General features: G+C 41.1%; 1 protein-coding gene across 5 annotated transcripts in view; it reads right to left on the minus strand.

Annotated features, from left to right (window-relative positions):
* Positions 1-22,189, minus strand: part of TTBK1 (tau tubulin kinase 1) — a 99,000-nt gene that overhangs the window by 34,935 nt on the left and 41,876 nt on the right. For 3 of the 5 annotated variants that reach the window (XM_039706421.1, XM_039706422.1, XM_039706420.1), the window contains exons 7-11: positions 9,593-9,658; positions 7,998-8,090; positions 7,186-7,311; positions 1,061-1,215; positions 126-345 (exon numbers count right to left, since the gene is read on the minus strand). In XM_039706421.1, the coding sequence (XP_039562355.1) occupies positions 126-345; positions 1,061-1,215; positions 7,186-7,311; positions 7,998-8,090; positions 9,593-9,658 (660 nt within the window). Of the gene's footprint in view, positions 1-125; positions 346-1,060; positions 1,216-7,185; positions 7,312-7,997; positions 8,091-9,592; positions 9,659-13,672; positions 13,754-14,355; positions 14,528-16,729; positions 20,372-22,189 lie in introns of those variants that run through there. The other 2 variants (XM_039706424.1, XM_039706423.1) reach the window with 2 other exon arrangements.

Consider the following 22,189-nt stretch of genomic DNA (forward strand, 5'->3'; position numbering starts at 1 on the left):
TGGGATTACTACACGGCCTGCACATGTAGTGGCATCCACATCAGTGAATCTGAGTGGCTTCTAGCAGTCTATGAAACCATTGCCCTACATCCAACAGTCACAGGAGACAAGGAAATATTCTTTACTTTGCTGATGCTGATCCTGAGTTTGTTGCGATTCACATCTGTCTCTTCCCAAACTTCACCCTCATTGAAAGCCGTGTTTGGAGCCTGACCAAGGCCTTCCACTGGCCGACCTGACAGGATGGGAGGAGCATTCTCTTGATCACTCAAGTGTTCACCCTGTAGGACATCCTCAGTGTTCTCACGGAGCAGGTCCCCGGGTACTGGAGTGACATTAACCACCCTATAAAAGAGACAAAAAGAAAGGTAAAATTATCAGTACATAAAGAAGGCAGCTTATTACACCACCCCACAGGAATTGCTCAGCAGATTTTAAGCTATTACTTAGCTGAAAAACAGGCAGCCCCAGATGTGACATCCCGAATCAGAACAGGAGGATTCCATGTAATGAAAATTACAAAGACAGTGGCGTGTTTCAGTGAAAGCATCTTGGGACCCTTGATACACAAGCTGAAAACTTCTTCACAAGTGCCCATCACACCATATTGAGCTGTGAAGAAACCTCTCCTTTTGCATCAGCAAATGAGGCTTACTAGGCCCTACAGTTTTTATCTTCCATAACATTACTAGGGATTATTGTTATCCCCTAATGTCAGCCCCCCAAAAGCACCAAGACAGACCAGTGAACCAGGCCTTATCAAACCTTTTCTGTTTGGACTCATCTGTACCTCTGAGCATCAGTCTCTGTGTACCTTTGCAGCAGCACATGAAATACACTTGAACAGGCTTGAGGAGCTGTGTTGGAATTATGAGCAGTGCATGCACTCAGCTGCACTCAGCTCACTATCCACCACCACAAACATAAATTAATATAAAAAAAGATCAAGTGGTGCCTTCCATGCTGTTACAACTTACCAGAATCATAATGGCCTTGAAATCTTTAAAAAAATAACTGAGCTTGTTGCCCACTGTCTGACTGGTACAACTACAACACTCACCCAAACATGGCTGCTGTTTGCCTGGTGTTCTGCTGTGGTGGAGTTGAGGTGCTAGTGGACAACAAGATATCTGTACCAGCCTTCTCCCAGTCAAAGGCTTCATTTTCAGTGATGCCCCTTTCTTTCATGCTGTTCTCGAAAACCGACATGATTAGCTGGAATAGATTTACAAGAACAATTTCTGGTAAGTAATTTCTGGTAAGTAAGGTGCGAGTGGTTCTCACCAAAATTCTGAAGTATGTGCATGAGGACCAAGCGCATCTTATAATCTCCAGTTTGCCTATAAAAAGTACTAAAAATGAAAGGAAAACTTATGAAATTGCAACAATTGTTTCTCAGGTTAGTTTTGGCTTCATAAGTAACATTTCTTCACACCTACAAAAGAAATGCATGCAGCATTTTGACATTGATTTAATGAAATCTCGCAGTTAGCTTGTTACTCCAACTCTAAATCCATAACTTCAATTCAGCTTTCCTCTAGATTAGACAGTACATTATGCAGAACAGTACATTTGATATGCAGAGTTCAAGGGCTGCCAGAAGACATAAACAGAACAGGAAAAGGCAGTCCTAAGATGCAGACTCATTGCAGTGTCTGGCTCAAATATGGCTTAGTCAGGAGCCCTATGTTGTGTTTAATGTGCACGATGTGGCCTGACACACTTGGCTGCATAAGAAAATAAAACCCTAAAAAGGATGATACAATTTTCTTTATAAGATGGCAGGTACAAATGCTCATGGCTGAAGTGCTCTATGCTTGCTCCTTTTCTAAGAACTGGTATCCTCTAGGAGAGAAAGAAACTACTGTCAATAGTTCTCCATGCACCAATGCATTAGCAGAGAAATCTGATGTTCTGCTGTCAAAAGGAAACTGGATGCTGTAGGCTAACAGAGTTGTGAGCTCCTACATTTCTAATAAAATTATTTAGCTAAATAATGCAGAACTGACAGGATTCAGCCTGTCACTTTCCCTCTATAGAGAGAGACAATGTGATGGCAAAAACATTCAGCTAATGGTGTAGAATCAACACTAAGTTATGAATAAAAGTTAGCACGAGCAAACATCCTATTTGCAACTATATTCCAGTTCTGTTTATCAGCATGATCAGAAGGACAGGAAAGCCTGCCATTTCCTGTCCTACCTTCCACCAAACTGCAGAAAAATGCCTATTTGCAGCTTTCAGATGAGCCAACTTTTTCCTCCCTTCTGTGACCCAGAACCCTAGAATCAGGTGCACACTCCTGTGGTAATGCTACATTTGATTAACAGAATTTCCAGAGCTGGTTGTCAGTCAGACCAAGGCACAGGAAATTCTTAGGATTGTATTTGTTTTCTGACTGCTACTTTGGAAATGATTACCGTCGAGTATCTTTTAGAAATTAATATCCTCAAAAACTCAAATGCCTTGCAAGAGCTCCACACATTTGTAGACAGATGCCTCTATAAAAGCCATACTGGCTTCTGTTCATTAGATCATCCTCACCCATCTGTCCACTAATGCCAGTCTTACCACAGCTTTTGATTCTTTGTGATGGACATGTCAGTATCAGGGAGTGGTATCTTGTGAATCTATTTAAAAACTGGTACTGCTTCTGCCACCTTCCATTCCTTTGACACTGAAGCAGTCTGAAGTAAGAAACCACATGATAAAATTAGATGTTCACTGCCTTATTCTTAGCATTCCTTTAAGGACTCACTCAGTTGAAACAACTTTTGTTACTTTCTGCTATAACTCATTCTGTAACTCTTGCACTTGACTTTGCAGGCCATTAGGGATTTTACAGCCCTTTACTGTACTCCCTGCAGGATCTTTTTCCATGGCTGAAGGATACAGGTATCTTCACCTGCCATTATTCTACAGCTATTTAATGGACTTACAGAGTCTTCTCAGCTTTCTCTGAAACCTTTATACTTCTGATGAAAGGTCAAAGCTTTACAAGGAGAGAAGTGGAGTGGAAAACTGCACAGAACAGTCCCAGCAACAGCCACTGCTCCTGGAAAGCCATGCAAAAAGTCACTGGCTCCTGTCTAGGGATCCTCTGCCTACAGAGAGAATATTAAGAATCAGAAGAGTTTCCATAGTCACTGCAAGCCTCCCATGTTGAATTTCCTTCTGCTGGACAAAATAATGTGCAATTCCAACTCTGAGTATCAAAACCACTAGTGGGATAAGGAAGAGGGTCCAGTATGTTTCTCTATTAAAGATGTTACTGTCCATGAGGACATAAAGCTTAATTGCACATTATGTAGTAGCATGTCATGTTTTGGGCTGATAGCCCAGAGAATGAGAGAGAAGCAGCCAATGGGGCACAAATTATCCACTAAGCTGTCATGATACATCTTGTCTAATGCCTTCTCCTGGCCAAGGCTCAGGAAAGGAATCAGAATCAATCCTGAAAGACCACATATAAAAGGTACCAAAACAGTTATGGATTGTCCAGGAGCTCAAGCCTTGAATTCTTTGGGGTTTATCTAGGAAGATGGAATCTTTCAGCAGAAACACTGGGCATAGCAAATTGCTCTTGATCAAGTTTTTTATCTGCACTGTAATCTACAACACAGTATTTAAGAATAAATGTCAGGCACACCTCTTTATTGGCAGGGGTCCCCTTTTGATAAGGGAATGCTCTTGATTTGTGTTTGCAAGTCCTGCAAGAATTTCTAGGGGGAAAACACTAGGACTATGATGGAAGATATCTAGTAACTTGCTGCCCTGTTTTCAACTGGAATAGAGTTCATTTTATTCCCATAGCTGGTGCAGTGCTGTATTTTTCATTTATGATGAGAACAGTGTTGATAAAACACCGATGTTTAGGCTGTTGCTCAGTTGTGCTTACCCTCATTCAAGGACTTTTCAGTGTCCCATGCTATGCTGGTGGAGAACTGCACAAGGAGCTGAGAGGGAGGACAGCTGGGACAGCTGTGACCCATCTGGCCAAAGGGATATTCCATACCATAGAATGTCATGCCCAGTATATAAACTGAGGAAGTTGGATGGAAGGGACCAATTGCTGCCTGGGGACTGCTTGGGCATCAGGCAATTGTATTTTGTATCACTTGATTTTCTTTTATTTTTATCTTTTTCCTTTTTCTTAATTACAATTATGATTATTATATTCTACTTGTTTCAATTATTGCAAAGTCCTTGTCTGAACCTGTGGTTTGTTTTTTTTTTTTTTTTGGTTTTTTTTTTTTCTGATTCTCCTCCCCATTACACTGTGCAGGGGTACAGTGAGTGAGCAGCTGCCTGGTACACAGCTGCCAGCTGGAGCTAAACCACCATACTTGGTCAGCATGAGAGAACTCAAATCAGCACTGGTTGTTCACAGGGAGTCTCACCCAATTTCTCTGACAATATCTGGTACTGACTGAATCTAAAGGAAGATGTCCATATAGGAAACTCACCTTTGCACACCTGCTCAGGATGTGTATGAGACAGCCATTCTCTCATACAACAACAGCTGATGTGATCATTTTTCCTTGAGTGAAATGCAATTCACAATGCCCTAGCTGAGGGAATAGGATGGATTCCCAGGCAAAGGCACTTGCCTTTGCACTTTAAAGTCCTATAATCTTCCAGGAGCAAAGGTCACTATTACTTTTCTGATACTCATTGCAAAAAGATCTTTGGGGACAGAAGGCAGCCACCTCCCCAGCTACACCTGAAACTACTCTTCTACCAGCTGGACTGTATGCAAGTGTAGTACAATATATTTTCTACTACATCCTATCTGCACTTTTCTAGGGAAGAGGCATGCCCCTTGCTGTCAAATGAGTCAGAAAACCCCCAAAATGCTGCTCTAACACCCACATCCTCCTTCTGTGAAAGTGCTAAAAGTTTGATTTTAACCATGAACCAATACTGACAGCGATCCATTAAAGGGACAGACCTGACACCTGAGACATGAGCCCAAGAAGTATAAAAACACAGGATATAAGATCCATCACCTGACAGCTCAAGTCTATTTTATTCTACCATCATTTTCCTTTCCCCTGCTTAGGCAAACTTGTGTCATCTATCCATCAGAGAGCAGGGCTCTCTGGTCACACTTAGTGTCCTGTTACAGCCTGGTATGTGTCTCTTGGAGACATCATCTCAGGGCCCACAGCTGTAATAAAATTGCCACTCAGCATGATGTGCTTAGGAGAACCTAAAACTTCAAATTCAATTCAGATTTTTAAATAAGCCATGACTTTATATATTTGTAAACACACTTTCCCAATTTCCTTTATTTCTCTGTGGGTCTGATACTGGTGACAAATTCAAATGGCCTTTGGTATAGTTTTTAATATTTCAGAGTAATACAGACATATAAATCAACATAAAGACATCTCTGAAGCTGAGATGCTTGGAGAATTTGCTGCCTGGAACAGGTCTCCAAGTCAAGCTAGAAGAGTCAGTGTTAGGTGGCAAGCTGCAGATGCCAGACTTTTTTGGGGAGTTGCCTTTTGGAGGCTTCTTGCCCAAGCTGCACCTGCAAGAAACTGAAGGCAAAAGGGCAATTCACAGCTTCAGTCAAATGCCCTGCTGTGAAAGAGCTGTTTGTGATTAGTAGTGCCTGAATTCTGTCTGGAAACATCTCCCTCCATTTCAGTCTCAAGGATGGCTTTTTGGTACCATTAGGACACAATTATTTTAAGCTGGAATGGAATATAGGAGCATGCAGGTTCAAAAGCAGCTTTGGAAATCTCTAATCCAACCATCTGTTCAAAGCAGAGCTAATTAAAAGGCAGATCATATTTGTCATTCAGCCAGTCTTTGGAAATCCCCAAGGATGGAAATTCCGCAGCTTTTCTAAGTACCTGCTTCATATATAAGTATCTACACTCTGAATTTTCCACTCCCTGCTGGATTTAGTCACAATTTCCCTTACTGCCTCTATTCTCCCCACAACTGTCCTTGAGGCAGTGAAAGAGCAATCAGATCTCCTCTTTGACTTCTCTACTCCAGCACAAACAAATCCAGCTCCCTCTGCATCTCATCAGTTCACTCCCATCCCTCTGTAGCTCTCCCTCTTAGTGGCAAATGTTATTTTTCCACTGCACTATCTAGAAAGTATTTACCTTCTCCTTTTAATTTTTAAAAAATGTGTGGTTGCTATGTTACAACATGTACATGGCTAAACCACAAAGGCACTGTTGGAGAGAGTTTGTTGGAACACCCTCCTACCACTTTCCCACTCATCTGATGCACTATCAACAGGACCAGGCACTCAGATAAGACTGCACAGATCTGCTTATAAAATGTTGTTTCCATCATTGTCTTTAATGTACAGAGAAAACCACTGTGATAAAAAAAGCAACACAGAATCAAGTTACTTCTGTTGTGTTAGTCTGACTTACTCGCATATAGGCTGGCAGCAAACACTGAATGGGAAGAAAAACCCTATGTTAGATGAATATTAAAGAAAGACATAATAATGGTCAAGGCCTACATAAGTCTGCAAGAAATCAAAGGGGTTGGTGTACACCACTGAGCTGTCAGTGTAGGCTCTTAGACCTTGGCATGATGTGCCAAAATTCTGCCACATTTGGAGGACCTCAAAATTTCCGTGTCTTAATTAAAGCCAAAAGTACCGTGTTGTTTGGGAGGAACTATCTGGTGTGGAGTTCAGGATTATTTTGGACAGGGTGGTGGAAGGAGATGAAGGAACTTTTGAGGTTTTGAAGAACTGTTCAGTCCAGCCTTTTTCCTGGTTCTAGGAAAGGTATTCCTCAGCTTTGAGCACACAAGACAGAGAGTACTTTAGACTTGATTAACACAAGAGATCCAATAATCAGGATGCCTTGTCAATAACAGAGCTTTGAAGATTGAATTAGGACTGGCTGTCAGGAAAGAAGATTGAATCAACTTCTACAAGCAAGAGATGTTGCAAAATGTACAAGTTTGTTCTGTGATGATTAACCCAATCATTGTAGTAAAAAATTACTAGCCTTCCTAGAATAGTATATAAACACATGTAGTCCACAACAAATTTGGATTCTGATCACCAATCAGTCTTCCCCATCTCTCTCCCTCATCAGTACTAAGACAGATATAAACACATTTATAGAAATGTTAAAAAATCTAAATGCCAATCTAGAGTGCCATGCATCACACTGGGTAACAAAGATAGGCTCCCACCTGATAGTCTGGCTTGGTGAAGTAGTCTAGGCTTGCAATGTGATCCAGGAAGAGGTGGAACTCTGAAGGCATGTGTTTTAGCAGCATTCGGTGTTCATACTTTTCTTTTATCATGCCAACCTGCTCCTGGTAAAAACAATACAAACAAAAAAAAATTTCAGAGCCAAGAATCTCTTCCATTACTTCACATTTATAAATACTTATCATTCCTGGAACACAGACTCTTCCTAGACCCAGCACAGTGTCTACAGACTTCTCCTGTTTGCTGTTCAAGGCACAAGGAGGTTGAGCACTGCAGGCAGAGGTCAAAGGGGAATCTTGAGTCAGAAGCTTGCTGCACAGGTGACCTACTTCTTTCAAGAGATTTTATTCCTTAGCACAAAGTATTTCCAAGACAACATGAACATTTAGCTTTTTTATGTTTAACTTACTAATTTCAAATCCCATTTGGCTTGTTTGGCACAGCAAGGTGTTACCCTCCTGTCTTTCTAAAGGCTCATTTTATTTGTCAAAAGGACAGCTCAGTCTTTGCACTTGTATTGTTTACTTTGCAAGAAAAAAGTAAAAAACACTTGATCAAATATGATTAGCAATATGCATTAAAAAAGTCTGATTACTCAAAATAAGAGAAGCCCACCCTGTGTATCAGAACACACAAAAGCAGGTTAGCATCTTGCAGCAAGACCTGATGAAAAGAAGATTCTGGCTTGACTCCAGAAAAAAAGCTGCACTGAGCTGCAGGAGGAATAATAAAGAGTCATAATAATTAAAATGTAGCACCCTCTCTTAAGCACAGACACCAGTTTTCCTACCTTATCTTTGATCTTTCTCCACGGAAGCTGACCAACAGCAAACTCCACCAGCATGTAAAAGAGGGACCACAGATCGTCGTGTCTGCCCATCTCCTGGAGAAAAGAGAGACCAAGACTGAGGAGCAAAGTTCCCCACAGATGAGGGGTCCAGGTGTATTCTCCTGATGAGCTACCTCATTTTAGATGGTGGGAAGAGAAGTCATACTTCCCAGTTTTTGGTTAAAAAAGCCAAATAAAAGGCTAAAGATACATATTTACTAATGGGACATGCAATAGCCTAGATTTAACTGTAACTGTAAATACAACACATTTTTAATTATTATTTTTAAGCTTAAATATAATTCAAATCTGCTCAAGAGTTTTTGCAAAAGACTCACCATCATGCACCACAACAATTTACAGATTTATAACATTTCTACATACAAATCTCCTCCTGGGTTAGTGAATGGGAAATGGAAACATGGGGATAAAGGATGAAATTATCAAAGCACACGAACTCATTTTTGGTGCTCAACTTCCAATGTCTAGGATATGATTTCTCAAAATAGCCTGCATTATACAGCAATTTTTGTGTCTAAATATACATTCAGCTGATGCCAGCTACAGCTGGGCCTACTCAGCTCTTGCAAAAATTATACCTCAGGTTTCTCTGTGTTTCTCAAGAAAGAGAAAGAATTCATGATGGCATTCAGCTGCCCTCCCCACATCACACTTTCCACCTTTTGTAGACAATAACTTACTCCTTACCTAAAAAAACTGACATTTTTTAATGTCACAGATAATCCTACAATCTCATTCCAAGCAATGCCAGAAACCTGGAGGTAATGCAGGAGGGCTGACAGTTTCCATCTGGCAGGCACTCAGCAGCAGAAATGCAGAACTTAGAACCACAGAAGATGCTGAGTTGGAAATGACCCATCAGAACCATTCAGTCCAACTCCTAGCCCTGTGCAGGACACCCCAAAAATCACACCCTCTGCCTGAGAGTATTGTGCAAACTTACTGTTTATTGTCTGCAAAGGAGCACTACTGAAACAGGAGAGAGGAGTTTTTTGAGAACAATCTTAGATGAACCCTCTAGAAGCATTTATAATGAAACAGGCCAGACACTATGTAAATAATAGTTTTTTTATAGAATATAGAATAGAAAATATAGAATATAGAATAGAAAAGAAAATATTCAGGGAAAAAAACCCCTAGCTTTCACCAGGTGGTTCTTCTCCTCATGACACAATGTTAACACTAAAATTACAGATCAAGAATGGATTTGGGGACGTGGCAATTCTGGCCAAGTTCTGCTAGAAACTAGCAGCAAGCAGTCTGGAACTTAACCAGATTTTCCCTTCAGTGTGGTTTACTTTTGCCCTTAAAAAGTGTCTGGTAATGCAATAATTATAATTTTAAAGTCTGCCAACTATAGAGGACCAATAAGTGAAGCATAATTTTGATTTTACAGTCAACAGCCTTAACTACTTAATGGAAATCTGATATACTAACTTCCACAGGTAACAAACCAGAACTCCTTTGCTCCTGAAAACAGGTTTCTGAGGGGGAATTATCTTACTGGTAACTCCTTACAACTCCAAAATACTCACCCTGTTTTTGTGTGCATTCACAGAGGCATAGCGGACGGTTCCTCGGAAACCAGCAACGTTGCGAGGCTGGAGGGAGGCAAGAGAAACATCTCAGAAACAGAGTGCATGACTGAATCCCCTGTGCAGCCAGCTCCTGAGATCTTCTTGTCTAAAATGCCATTTTGTATGCACCCAAGGAATAGCAGGCTCTTAAGGCCTTCTTGTGGTCTAGCAGCTACACAGAGAGCATTCTCTGATTGTTATATCTAGGAAAGCTCACTCTACAGAGAAGGCAAGGTGGTTAGAGTGCTATGTTAGAACAGTAATAGTCCAGGCATAGAGATAAGAACATTATCATGGATCAGATTTTCCTTTTTAAACTCCAGGTCAAGGGAAAAGCCAGTAAAGAAGTGCAAAACTGAGTCATGAGTAACATGAGGTAAGCAGAGCCCAAAGATAACCTGGTCAGGATGGAAATGGGGATCACCTACTCTGACAGATGACCACAAATGTTTGCTGACACTGCTGTAAGCATCTTCTGTAAGACTTCAACAAACCACGAACCTCTGACTTTCAGAGTTCTTGCTTTCTTCCAGATTCTTCCCAGTATATCCTATCTTTATTTTTCTCTTTCCCTGATTCTCTTTTTCATGTCCTTGGGAATTAAAGGCTTGATATAGTGGGTGTGGAAAGGCAGTCCTCCTGTGACTTATTTGTCCCATCTGGAAGCTGTCTCTGCTTTGGGGGCTGAGCAACTGTTCCAACTCTTTCTACTGCTGCCTCCACAAGAACATTGGACCATGTGAGTTCACTTAATGCAGATGTCATTCTGAAAAAAACTTGCATTTAAATAATGACATCTACCAGATTATCTTAGTTGAACTAGAAGCACCAGAGTTAATGAGACTTAACAGCAGTGGTTTCAAAATTCTTGTGGTAAACCAGGTTCAGGCCCAGACTTCTTCCATCACAAGGCTAAGCTTGGGCAAAGAACTAAACATATTCAAAATGAAGTTCCTACTCCAGCAGAAAATCAAGCATATTAATAACAAGTTAATTGAGTAACTTGTCCCACAGAGGTCAGTGCATTCAGGTTTGTTCTTTTAGCTGTACCTGTACTTCCAGAACTAGGCCTAAAACTTTGTACTTTTATTCTAGGGCACCCTTCTGTCACTAAATATGTACAATTCAGTTGCTTCCTTTATGGTACAGGGAAGTTGCTCTGAATTTCCATATTCTCAGAAAGAATACAATTTTAAATATTTTTAAAGAAGTTCACCAACACCTTGTAATATACCCACACCTGTACTGTGTGCAATGCAGCTCTTAATTTATAATGACTCTTTGCAAAAAAAAAGCTGTAAGTCTATCTTACAGCTCTTTTATGCCAATCAAATACTCCCCAAAGAGACCCCATATGCATATCCCATGCACTTAATCTTGCACTACACCAGCCTGAGCTGTAAGTTACTTATTTAGCAGCAGGTAATAGCAGAGATTATTATATTTGTGATCCTGTACCTCATTGCTCTCAGAACTATGCAATTCAGGATTCTCACTGACAAACAACTGCAAAATATTTTTCAGAATTCCACAGAATTCACTGATATGAGTTCTTGAAAAGCAGTATACTGGCCACTGGAATATAGTTATCACCATAAATTTGCTCTACACATTCAAAAGAAAGAAGATACTCCTCTTTTCCATTATGAATGGAAGATAGTGTGTTTGGATACTTTTCATGAGCCATAAGGGTATATTGTGAACATTTCTAACATGTAACCTACAATGTTTTCAGAACAAAAATTACTCAATTTTTGCAGTCCATGCAAGTACTGAACCAAGTACCAAGTGTGCTGGCTTCAGTATGTCAGCAACATCTCTAAAAATTGTTTTAGATCAATACTTACTATTTCTGGCAGACAGGCTATCTGTGCAGCCTTTATTTAGATCTGCTCTGAAACCAGTGCCAGGCAGTTTGTAAGCACTGGTAGCAAACCCCTCCTCTCCCAGAAACAAAACAAAGCCCAGCTTTTGGTGCAAGCCTTTACCCTTGCATCTGTCCCACAGGCAACATGACCTGCTGCTCCCCAGCAGTCCCACACCTGAACCCTGAGGGTTTTTCCTCCACTCCTCTCTCACGTGAGACCTCAGGGAAGGGAGAGTACTGCAAATGAGCAAAACTTTGCAGTTGCTTTAACAGGACCTTTAGGGTCCTTTCACCAAAACAGGCAGATGCTAACTGTGTGACAGTGTATTTTGCTCATAAAGGTTGCACCTCTTTTAACCATATCTGTCTGTCCTGCAGTCACAAGGAATTGTCACTGCAATCAATATTTCCCAGGCTGTAGAAATACCTTGTTTTCCATTCAAACAACAACTCTTCCCTGAGCATTTGTTGTAGCACATGCTGCAGACCCAACTATTATTGACTTTTCTTCTGAATTTATAAACATCAATTTTCCAGCTTTACACACTTCATTTCTTCCGGTTAATAAACTTCATCCCACCACTGCACTGGCCAGCAGTGGGAAAGAGCCTGGATACAGCATCCTTTTAGTCCAGACCAGTCCACAGTTGAGATGGAATTGAAATTGCAACACTTAGGAGCTTCAGACTATGAAGTCATATATAATCCAAGTGATTTGAATCCCCAAAATTATGAATATATAATAAGCTAGAAAGTTGAAATACAATTTTAAACCATAGGTGATTCTTTTTTACACATCAGTGTTACTATAAAAAATGTTATAAAGCATATCTCTTCTTTCACTGAGATTGTGTGTACCACAAAGCTAAAGTACTTTACTACACAGTGCTGCATTGTGTAAGAAACTTGGTTTAAAACGAGTTTCAGCTTGGGACAATGTGTTAGATCACCACCACAGAGCAAAACCTATACTCTGTGTTCCTTTCACTGCATTAGCAGTGTAGACCACCTCACAGACAGAGACAGAAGTAGGTAACAAAATCCTGTATGACGTGGATGCGTTTTCCAAGCTGTGCTTTTATACACCCATCATTCTCCAGGTTAAACACTCAGGATCATTTGTATTTCAAGTGCCAACAGTGTCCCCCTCACGATTCACATGAAGTCTGTCTTTCCTGCACAATCCACTTTTATTTGAGGAGTGCTCATATTTTCTCATTAATGTGAATCCCTGCTCCTCACACCATATTCATTCATAGAGACTAAAAATATTCTTTTGCTGGACTGGATATTTTGAATGCCCTGGTTTCTAGCTGCCTTCCTAAAAACTTGTATTTGGATGCCAGTACATTCCTCCTGCTGTTTCTTGTGATTGTGGTGCTCTCATGACCATTGGTTCCTCCCCAGCTTTCTGTAAGCCTGTGCACACATCTCATGAGATGCACAACCTTTGCCCCTGGCAGGCCTGCTGTCATCCAGGGTATTAACCCATTTCTCCTGGAATCAGGAAAAGGACTTTCAGCAGTAAGAACATGAAAAAAAGGAGTTTAGCACAGTTTGAAGAGAAGGTGGTAATGAGAGAGGAGATGCCACAGATCATGGAAAGCATTTGGAGATATATCTTGGATAGAAATTACTTGGTGGTAAGAAGAAAAAGTGAAAGAAAGCTTTAACTGAACTAAAAGAAAGTATCCCTGTGACCTCTAGGAACCTTCTGCTTCTTCAGACAGGTTCTTGAAGGAGATGCCTCTCCACCTCTTCTGGTGGGGAGAAAATCCACACCTTTTATATGCATTTTGATTTTTTAATTTAAACAGCAGCATTTTGTAGAATCATTAATGAGTGCATTATATTTTATGTCCACAGGGAGTCAGAAATGACTAGAGGAAGCTGGAGACAGAAAAGTAAGATGAGAAAATTCCCCTCCCCTTGTCTCTGAAACCACAGAATTGACAAGATCAATCTGGCACCACCCAAATATCTGCCAGCCCCTCAGAGAGAATCCCAAGTGTTCTAGGCCTTTGCATCACGTTTAGGTAGCTGTCACAATCCTGCTGAAAAACAAACAGATCATGAGGGAAAAAAGAAAACCAGGTGTAATTTGGACTTCCATATATAACAAAAGCACAAACCAAAATGAAAACCCAGAAGCATGGTGATGGCTCACTCACAACTCATAGCAGAGATGGTTACGAGCAGCGGATGGGAAGCCAACGCATCAAACACAGCCTCAAAAGAAGAGCCCAAAAGAACTGTAAAACAGAGAGAAACCCAAAGAAAAACATGATAAAAAAAACCAACAAAATGAGAAAAAAATTAAACAGAAATGAATTAAAAAACATTCAATATTGTATCCCAACAGAAACCTGTGTCTTGTTTAGCTGTTGCCATCTCCCATCACCCTTCCCAGGGCTGTTGGCCCATCCTGTGCTGAGTTTCATTTAGACACGAAACACACCAAGCCTTTCGTGAGCCTGTGTGATTTGTGAGTGCTCTGTAAGTGGTGAGAGGGGGCCCTCTAGGGAAAACCTTCCCCTGCCTGCATATCACATCTAATAACTGGAAAATAAAAGCTGAGAGCAGCCATGCAGACAGCCTTACTACAGGTCACTTGTATGCTTCTACTGTGCTTTTCCTTCCTACAATTATCTGATGTGTGCTCCTCCCTTCCTCCCCTAACCAAACTCTAATAGCCCACAAGGGGATTTGCTCCCTCATCTCTTGCCCTTTTTATCCAGAGCAAGTTCTAACATTAGCACATAAGTTTCTAAAAATCAACAGTAATGCCCCCTTTCCTATTTGAATTGTTATGGGTTCTCAGCTAAGATATTTGTTTTCTTACTGCAACCACTACCTTGCTTTCTCACAATCAATCTCCATACAAACAGTGGCTTTCCAACTTTACAGGTTTCACAGCTGCCAACTTCAGGCATGTTCCCTTTCCCTGGTGACTGCTGCCGTGCTCCACTGTCCGTGGGGGGATGCAGAATGGTGGTTTGGGAGAGAGCAGGATGAAACTCAGTGCTGCTTTTAGGTCACATGAGCTGTCATTGTATCTGTGAATGGCACAGCAGAGAAATCTGAGGGACATCCTCATCAGAGGCGAAAATTAATATTATATTATATAACCTTAAAACTGAATTCAGTGACCTGAGGAAAGACCTTGACTGAGAGATACTCATTCCAACAGAAATCAAGTAATCAAAAGGAATCCACACAATGAAGTTTCTTATTTGAGTCTCACTTTTCCCCTTTCCTAAAAGTGTGCAAATCCTAAGAATTTGATAAATTTTGCATGAAATTTAGTTTTGAGAAAGCTATTTAAGTCTTCTTCTATTCTTTCCAAATCAAAAGACATAAAGCGGTTGAGTTAAAATGCCATCGTTGCTACTTTACTTTAGGAGAGTTCAAAATTTCCCATGAATTTAACATCATTAAAGACCAAGGTATTTTGTCTTTTTAAATAGCATGTATCACATGATTACAGCACTTGAACTTGTGCTGATGATGAGAATGTCTTTCTCACAGTAAAAACAAAGAACAAGTATTTTTTTTAGTCAAAAGCTTATTTCAGTTGTAATCCTATTATTCAGTTATCATGATTTTTAACAAGAGAGCTTTGGCCTCAGAGCTGCACTTGTTTCTTACATGCAAGGTCCCATAAGGCAAAAAGCAGCACAGAATATCCCCACAGAAAGAATAGAGTGCTAAGTAAGAAAGATAAGTTTTTCATCCACTGAAACAGACCAAGGGAACTACTGAAATGGAAATGCTTTGGAGTCACATCTCCTTTGGGATTTAGAGCTCAAAACACTTTCCTGTGACCAGATGGAGATGATGATTCTTTTCTATCAAAAGGAAGAAGACAAAAGGCAGCTGTGGGAATCACTGAGATACAGCACACTGAAGTTCAAACCTCCCCACATGTAAACCCCATCTCCCTCCTTCCAGAGTACACTCTCATCCCTAAGCCACAGGGTGCTTTGAGATGCAAGTTTAAGAACACACAAGTTGGAAATGATACCTTTTGCATGGAATACATGAATAATTATTACCAAGAGGGAGGAAGTGTATAACCTGGCAGCAAATGCACTTACCTGACTGAGGGAGATCTGACCTGCAATCCAACTCAAATCCAACATTCACTTGCCTAGGGAGCAAAGCCTCTGCTCCCTCATCACCAGCCACAGTAAGAGTTTTATATTCCTCACTCCATTTTCCAGTGGGAAGCATAATCAGAGCTTCAAGTGGAATAGCATCAACCAGAAGGAAATGATACGTTCAGATGTAATGTATACCCCCCTGCAGCTTGGTAGTAAAAGCACTCAGAGACAGAAAATGGGATCTCAGTCCCCTGCAGGTATACATAAAATTTGAGCCTGAGTTGTCCTTTCTTTTCCCTCACCCCTTTAGCAGCTGCTGTGTAAAATAAAACCAACAACAACCTGATGTAGATGACCTGAGGTCACCCTGGTTGACCCTGGGCTTTATGGTGAGGAAAGCAGAGAAACAGCCACATGTGGCAAGATACCAGACTCCCTGCTTGCTAAGAGAGTTTCAAATCTATCACCTAGTCTGCTTTTCATACATGTGATTTCAACAGCATTGGATTTCTGTAACGGTGGCATTTTAAATCAGAACATAATCTCACTTCTCAAGTCCAAATTTGCCACTCCAGCAATTAAAGTTACAATGAGAACCATAACAGAATTTTTGTGACAATTTGTTTTATAACTAACCAGTTCCCAGTGAAATTGCATTTCTATTATATATTAAATGTGCAGTGTTTTTAAGACCTAGGTCCATTCTTTTTCCTTTCCCTCATCTCTGAACAAATGTGACTGTGCTTGTTTTCAGCCTTTCCTGTGATTATCTTTTTACAATACAAAGTTTGAGACAAAAAATTATGTTCCCACCCAAGCTAATATGGTAATACAGCTCCACAAATCTGTTATTCTACTCCAAAATGTTCATTTCATATGTAATACTACAGATTTACATGTATTTCAAGTACAAAGCAAGTATAAAGCTACTGGGCTTCTCTGTCTGAATATCTGGGGTATTAGGATTTAGAAGTTCCTGTCCTCTGTGTTATTTTATAGTTCATTTTCCAGTGGGGGGAAAACTACTTAGTAGAAAAACATGCCATCATCTCCTCTTCTAATATCTTGCTCACTGCAGCAAAGTTTATTTTTAACACTATGCACAGACATTTGGAAAATAAATACCTTTTTCTCAATTAGCTGACACATTTCTTCAGCCTTCCTCACGCTCTTCTGCACAGGCTGTGCACTGTCCTGCCTACACCATCATCCCTGTGCCCACTGGCTCCCAGAGCCGCCCTCGTGCATGTGCAGCCTCTCCAGCAAGGCACTGCAAACTACTGCAGTGCAGTCTGAGCCACAAGGAGAGCGAGATCTAATCAATGGGCTGCAGCTGACTAAGCTAAAATAAAATGCTTGCTGAGCAGAACAGCCCACTGTCATATCCTGCAACGGGAGAGAGGATTCAGGAAAAACATAGCATCTATTTTCAAATAAATAATTAAGATCAAGCTGCTAAACCCTTGAACACTGGCAATTAATATTAGTGGAGCCACAGGGAATGTGTTTCTGAAGTCAGGGTACCACAGACTGAGCAAAAGCACAATGCCTTCTGTACTGCACGTGACAAAACAGGCAGAGCCAAGCAAGGATCAAGGAGTTCTTGTCCAAAACCTGACCTACATTAGCACAGAAGACCTTCATGACTCAGAACACCTCCATTACATAAGCATATGTTGTTCATCATCTGCATAACAATGTTTATGTTCATTTCCCCCCTCAAGTTCACATTTTCTTCTCAGCCTTAGCTCTCCATATCAAACAGATTCTGCTAGTCCAGCTCTTTGCTATAAAAATTAATGCAAGATGAAAAATTTGACTTGTGCACATTCTAAAGAAGAGAATTCTACATATTTAAAGAACCCAAAATTTTCTTAGTTCATTCCCCAGTTGTTTAGTCTTAGCACTGACTACCGATACTGCTGCATGGCAAAGGTACAACCAGGATGTCACAGTCAATAAAACTGCTTGTGTCTCTATCTGAACCACAGCAGAAGGTTGCTAGGGGAAATAACAGTTAAATCCTTAAAACAGATCACTGTATCCTGTAATATCAAATTTGTTATGAAAGGTCTTGGGACTCTCCACAAAATGGACTTTTTGGGTAGGAGGGAATAAGGGAAGGGGAGAAAATCAGGAAGAAAAAACTGGACTCATTTCTCAGAAGAGTATCCTCAGTAACTGCAAGTACTTACTAACTAGTATTTTACAGACTTTAATAAAATTCCTTTCATTCATCTTCTTGTTGTGATTGCATGTTAGAATCACAATCTTTTCAATCCTATTTCACACAAGTTTATCATTACTTCTTCTGAACACAGCTTAGATCTGCAACACCTTCTTTGAAACTGGACAGGGGGTATCCTATGCATCAGCAACTGTTACCTTATCCAGATTTGTACAAAGGCACTAAAAAGGTGGTGTAGTTTTCACCAGACCAGCCAATTCCATATGGACCATAACAATTGCATCACTGGCTCTATTCTTTTCAGGTAACCTGTCTCCAGTCCTAAAGGAGATGCTTCTGGACATCCTACAGGTAAGGCCACAGGAAGCTGGGCAGATGTATTCTGTTTCATCTGGTATGTGCAATACTAATTTTTAAAAGGTGTAATGATGGTTCAGGCCTCACACACCAAAATGAAAATTTGACACTCTCTTAAAGAACAAAATTACCAGGAAATTTAACTAGCTGGGATAGCTACCTTTCTAATCAGGAAGTCTACACAGCTTTTCTAAGGGAAAGTAGCACATCACCAACAGTTTTCTCTGCAGCATTTGTGCATATAGGCAAGGGCAAGGTAGTTCATACAGTACAGCTGAGTTTTCAAAACATCAGTCTCTCCAAAGGTCCACACTACAAGAAACTGCACTATAAAACACGTTTCTCTTTCATTTGAGTGGTATCAACTATAGCTGTCCTCTAAAGAGGCAATAAACAAGGAGTTTTGAAACCAGCCAAATTCAGAACATAATTTCCTTTTTATCAAAGTTTAACTGTGAAGCTGGTTTTTAATGTTTAACAAAAACTTTGGCATGAAAAGCATGAAAATTTTGATTTAATTTTCCCCCTTTCTTTATGGTATTTACAAGCAGTACAGAAAACTGATAACTAACAGAGCTGTAGCAGCTGTGACAGCACTTAAAGCAAAGGTGTGAGGGAGCCCAGGAACTTTGCTCAGGACACTGGGGGCTTCACTGGGCCTGCAGTAATGGTGTGATTGGCCACAGGGCCTGGTTCCCCACATGAACAAGATCAACAGAATCTTCACAGAGCCTCTGGAAGAGAAAATAAAGAACCCAGCAATGCAAGGAAAAAAGGACAGCTAGCGGTAATGCTCAAAGGAGTAACAGATGGATAGTCCCAAGAGAAGGGAAAACTAGCAGCAGAAGAGAGGCTGTTGCTCCACATGGAGATCTGCAGGTGCAGAACAGATTAAGTATCCTGGGAACTGGTGAGGAGGAACAAAACCTTGCCAGGGAGCTACCTGAGCCTCAATCAAATGTCTGTACAGGGAAGCTAAGGTGAGAGATGGTCACTGAAGATTCCTTCCTGCAGGAAACAAAAGTCCTCATCTACTGACTTAACTTGATGCTTCAAGAGCTTTGTGGCTTGTTGGGAACCTGGATATGGGATAATAAGGACAGATTGCCAAGTTTGTGTGGCCATCTGACTATTAACACTTGCAGCTCATTCATGGGAACACCAAAAGTGCCCGGTTTTCAAGCAGTGACCTTGAATATTCTAAGAGTGACTACAGACCTCGAGGCATGGAGGTCTGGGTGCTGTGCTAAGTCCTGCCAGGGAAAAGCTCAGGCAAGAGCAGATGCATTGTGGAAGTCAACACCAAGCTGTCAAAGATGTGGCTTTGGCTTCTATGACCAAAGGTTCCTGTTTGAGGAAAAATAACTGTTGGTGGAAGAAGGGACCCATTTGACACAATGGCAAGAGCATCTCTGCAAAGACTAGGCATCTCATCTTGCTAATCAGTGAGGAGGACCTAAAGCAGGTACAGCAGGAAAGGATTACTGTAACCTGAAGAGAAATAGAAGAACAGAGACTGTGAGGAGGTGCCCCAGGAGAGGATGATAGAAGCTTCCACATCTCCCTAGGGGAAGCAGCACAACAGAGGGCCCACCTCAAGTGCCTGTCCAAAACCTCCAACATGTGTGTAACAAACAGGAGCAGTTAGTGCTCTATGTGCCATTGCAAATCTGTGATCTCACTAGGATTACAGAGACTTGGTGGGACTGCTTCCATGGTTTGAGTGCTGAAATGAATGGAGAAAAGGGCTGGGAAGGCAAGGAGGTACATTTTCACAGGAATGGCTTGAATGTATGAAGCTTTCCTTGGAACAGGGGATGGGACAGTCACTACTGATGGGTAAGTGATCAGTACAGGTAGCATAATTAGTTGTAACCACCAGCTACCGACTTAAAAACAGATTAAACTTTCTTTAGAAAACTGAGGAAAGCCTTGCAATTGCAAACCACGGTACTCACACAGGGCTTGGATTACTCCTACATTTACTGCTCCTGCATCTACATATTGCAGAGACAACATGGCAGGGTGAAGCAATCCAGGAGTTTTCTTGAGAGCACTGAGCAGAACCAGAAAAACAAGCAACAGAGGCTGGTAGTCATAAGGGAAGGATAACACTGAAGAGAAACACAGTTTCCTGGGGAACTCAGTGGACAATGATCTGTCCATGAACCAGCAGGGCCCTTGTAGCCAAGAAGGCCAATGGTATCCTGGGATGCATTAAGAAGAGTACTTCCAGCAGGTCAGGGAGGTGATCCTGCCCCTTGGTGGTCTCTTCCAACCTGACCCATTCTGTGAATCTGTGTGTGATTCTTCTCTACAGCATGAGATCACTCACCCAGAGTTTGGAGGTCTCAGATTCAAAAGCTTCCTCTCCTACAGGAGTTCCTCATTTGACACCAGAATACCACAAACACCATGTATTTAGGCCACAGGCAGAATGGGAGCAGGCATATTGAAATGTCTCTCATTTAAGCTTTATAGCTGTGCACAAAGTTAAGATATATTCCCAAGAAAAGGGATGTTGGGAGACTCAGAGCCCTGCAGAAGGCCCTATTTTCTGTGACTAAGTAATTTTTTCTCTGTCTTTTGTCAGAAAGCATAAGTCTTGAGCACCAAAAGATGTTACTAAGCTTAATGAACCAGGAATACTTTGTGAAGTTATCACTGACAGTATACCCTTGAGACATTAAAAATTTCAGGTCAAACATACCTTGCTGAATACACATGACAGATCCCAACCAGAATTTGCCACCTTTTAAACAGGAGAGAGTGTGGCTTGGAGAGGCAGGGAGGAGCAGTAAGAAATCAGCAACTCCTCTGGCAGTCCTGGCAAGCTGCCTGGCTGGTCCTTGTTCAGAAACTTGTCCTTGCAAGTGTTTGAAAACAAAACACACTGAAAATACTATTTTTTTTTTCATCCACTAGCAGTCTGTCCTGTTTTTCATAATAGCCAGAGGCCCCCGGCTAGCCAGGATGCAAATGCCAGAAATGCTGCTGGTAGCCAAAGTAAGAGCCTTCAGCCAGGCCCTGAGCAGCTCCCAGCACACCACAGACACCACATGGCTACATGACCAATGCACATCTGCTCTGCCTCCAAAGGAGGAGCTATCAAAGCCCAACTTCTACAGCCCACAAAGAAATATCAAATAATGAGACTGTTGAGAACAGCTGAGCTTCCCTGACTGTCAACAGAGGGAAGAAAGGTTGCTGATATGTCCTCACACACCTTCTGGTCTCAACCATCTTCCATTTTTATAGAGCAATGTAAGTTCCTGCAGACTGTTGCCCAGCAGACTTTGTAACATGTGGCAATGGGCAAGCTGTAGAGGGGTGAGACCATTCCTGTGAAAGCAAATCTGTGCCACAACAGCTCTTCTCCAAGGACTAGCATTTGTGCTAATATTAGCATCCCACACAAGGGAGATCAGTTCTGTTTTCCTAGAAGCACAAGATAAATTCAGATTCAGAATAAATCTGGATTTAGTTATGTCAAGTGGGCCATAACTTCACAAATGCTGATCTATCAAGCTGAACTGTCAAGTAGCCATCCTCTGTAGAAACACAGAGATCAAATCCATAACACTCATCAAAGGCTCAGGAGAGTAACAGCTCCCTACATAAAAGCTGCTGGGACAGCCCTTGAAATGAACCCACTTCAAAGTTTTAATCAGTCTCTAGAAAGTAATAGGCAAGAGGTAAGTTAAAAAAAACCCCAAAACCCAACAAATCCACAGCATCCTAAAGACCTGGCTCATTATCTGTGTAACTAGAAAGTCATTCAGAGTTTTTTTGAAAAGGTGATAAGATTGTAACTCTGAATTTCAGAGGATATGAAAACACCTGATATTTTTATGGTATTATTCATAAAGTACGACAGTGCTTCTGAAACTGTAGGAAACTGCAGAGAACCTATGTGAGCAGAAAACTTCTGTTAAAAAATTGAATATGACTGAAAGCAAAATCCAGACATGCTTCCAAAAAAAGGGAGTGAGCCTCTTCCCCTACCAATCTTGTGTATTGTACCTCAGAATCAAACCACA

This window comes from Passer montanus, unplaced genomic scaffold (genome assembly GCF_014805655.1).
Source record: "Passer montanus isolate IOZ18808 unplaced genomic scaffold, ASM1480565v1 scaffold192, whole genome shotgun sequence".
NCBI lineage: Eukaryota > Metazoa > Chordata > Aves > Passeriformes > Passeridae > Passer > Passer montanus.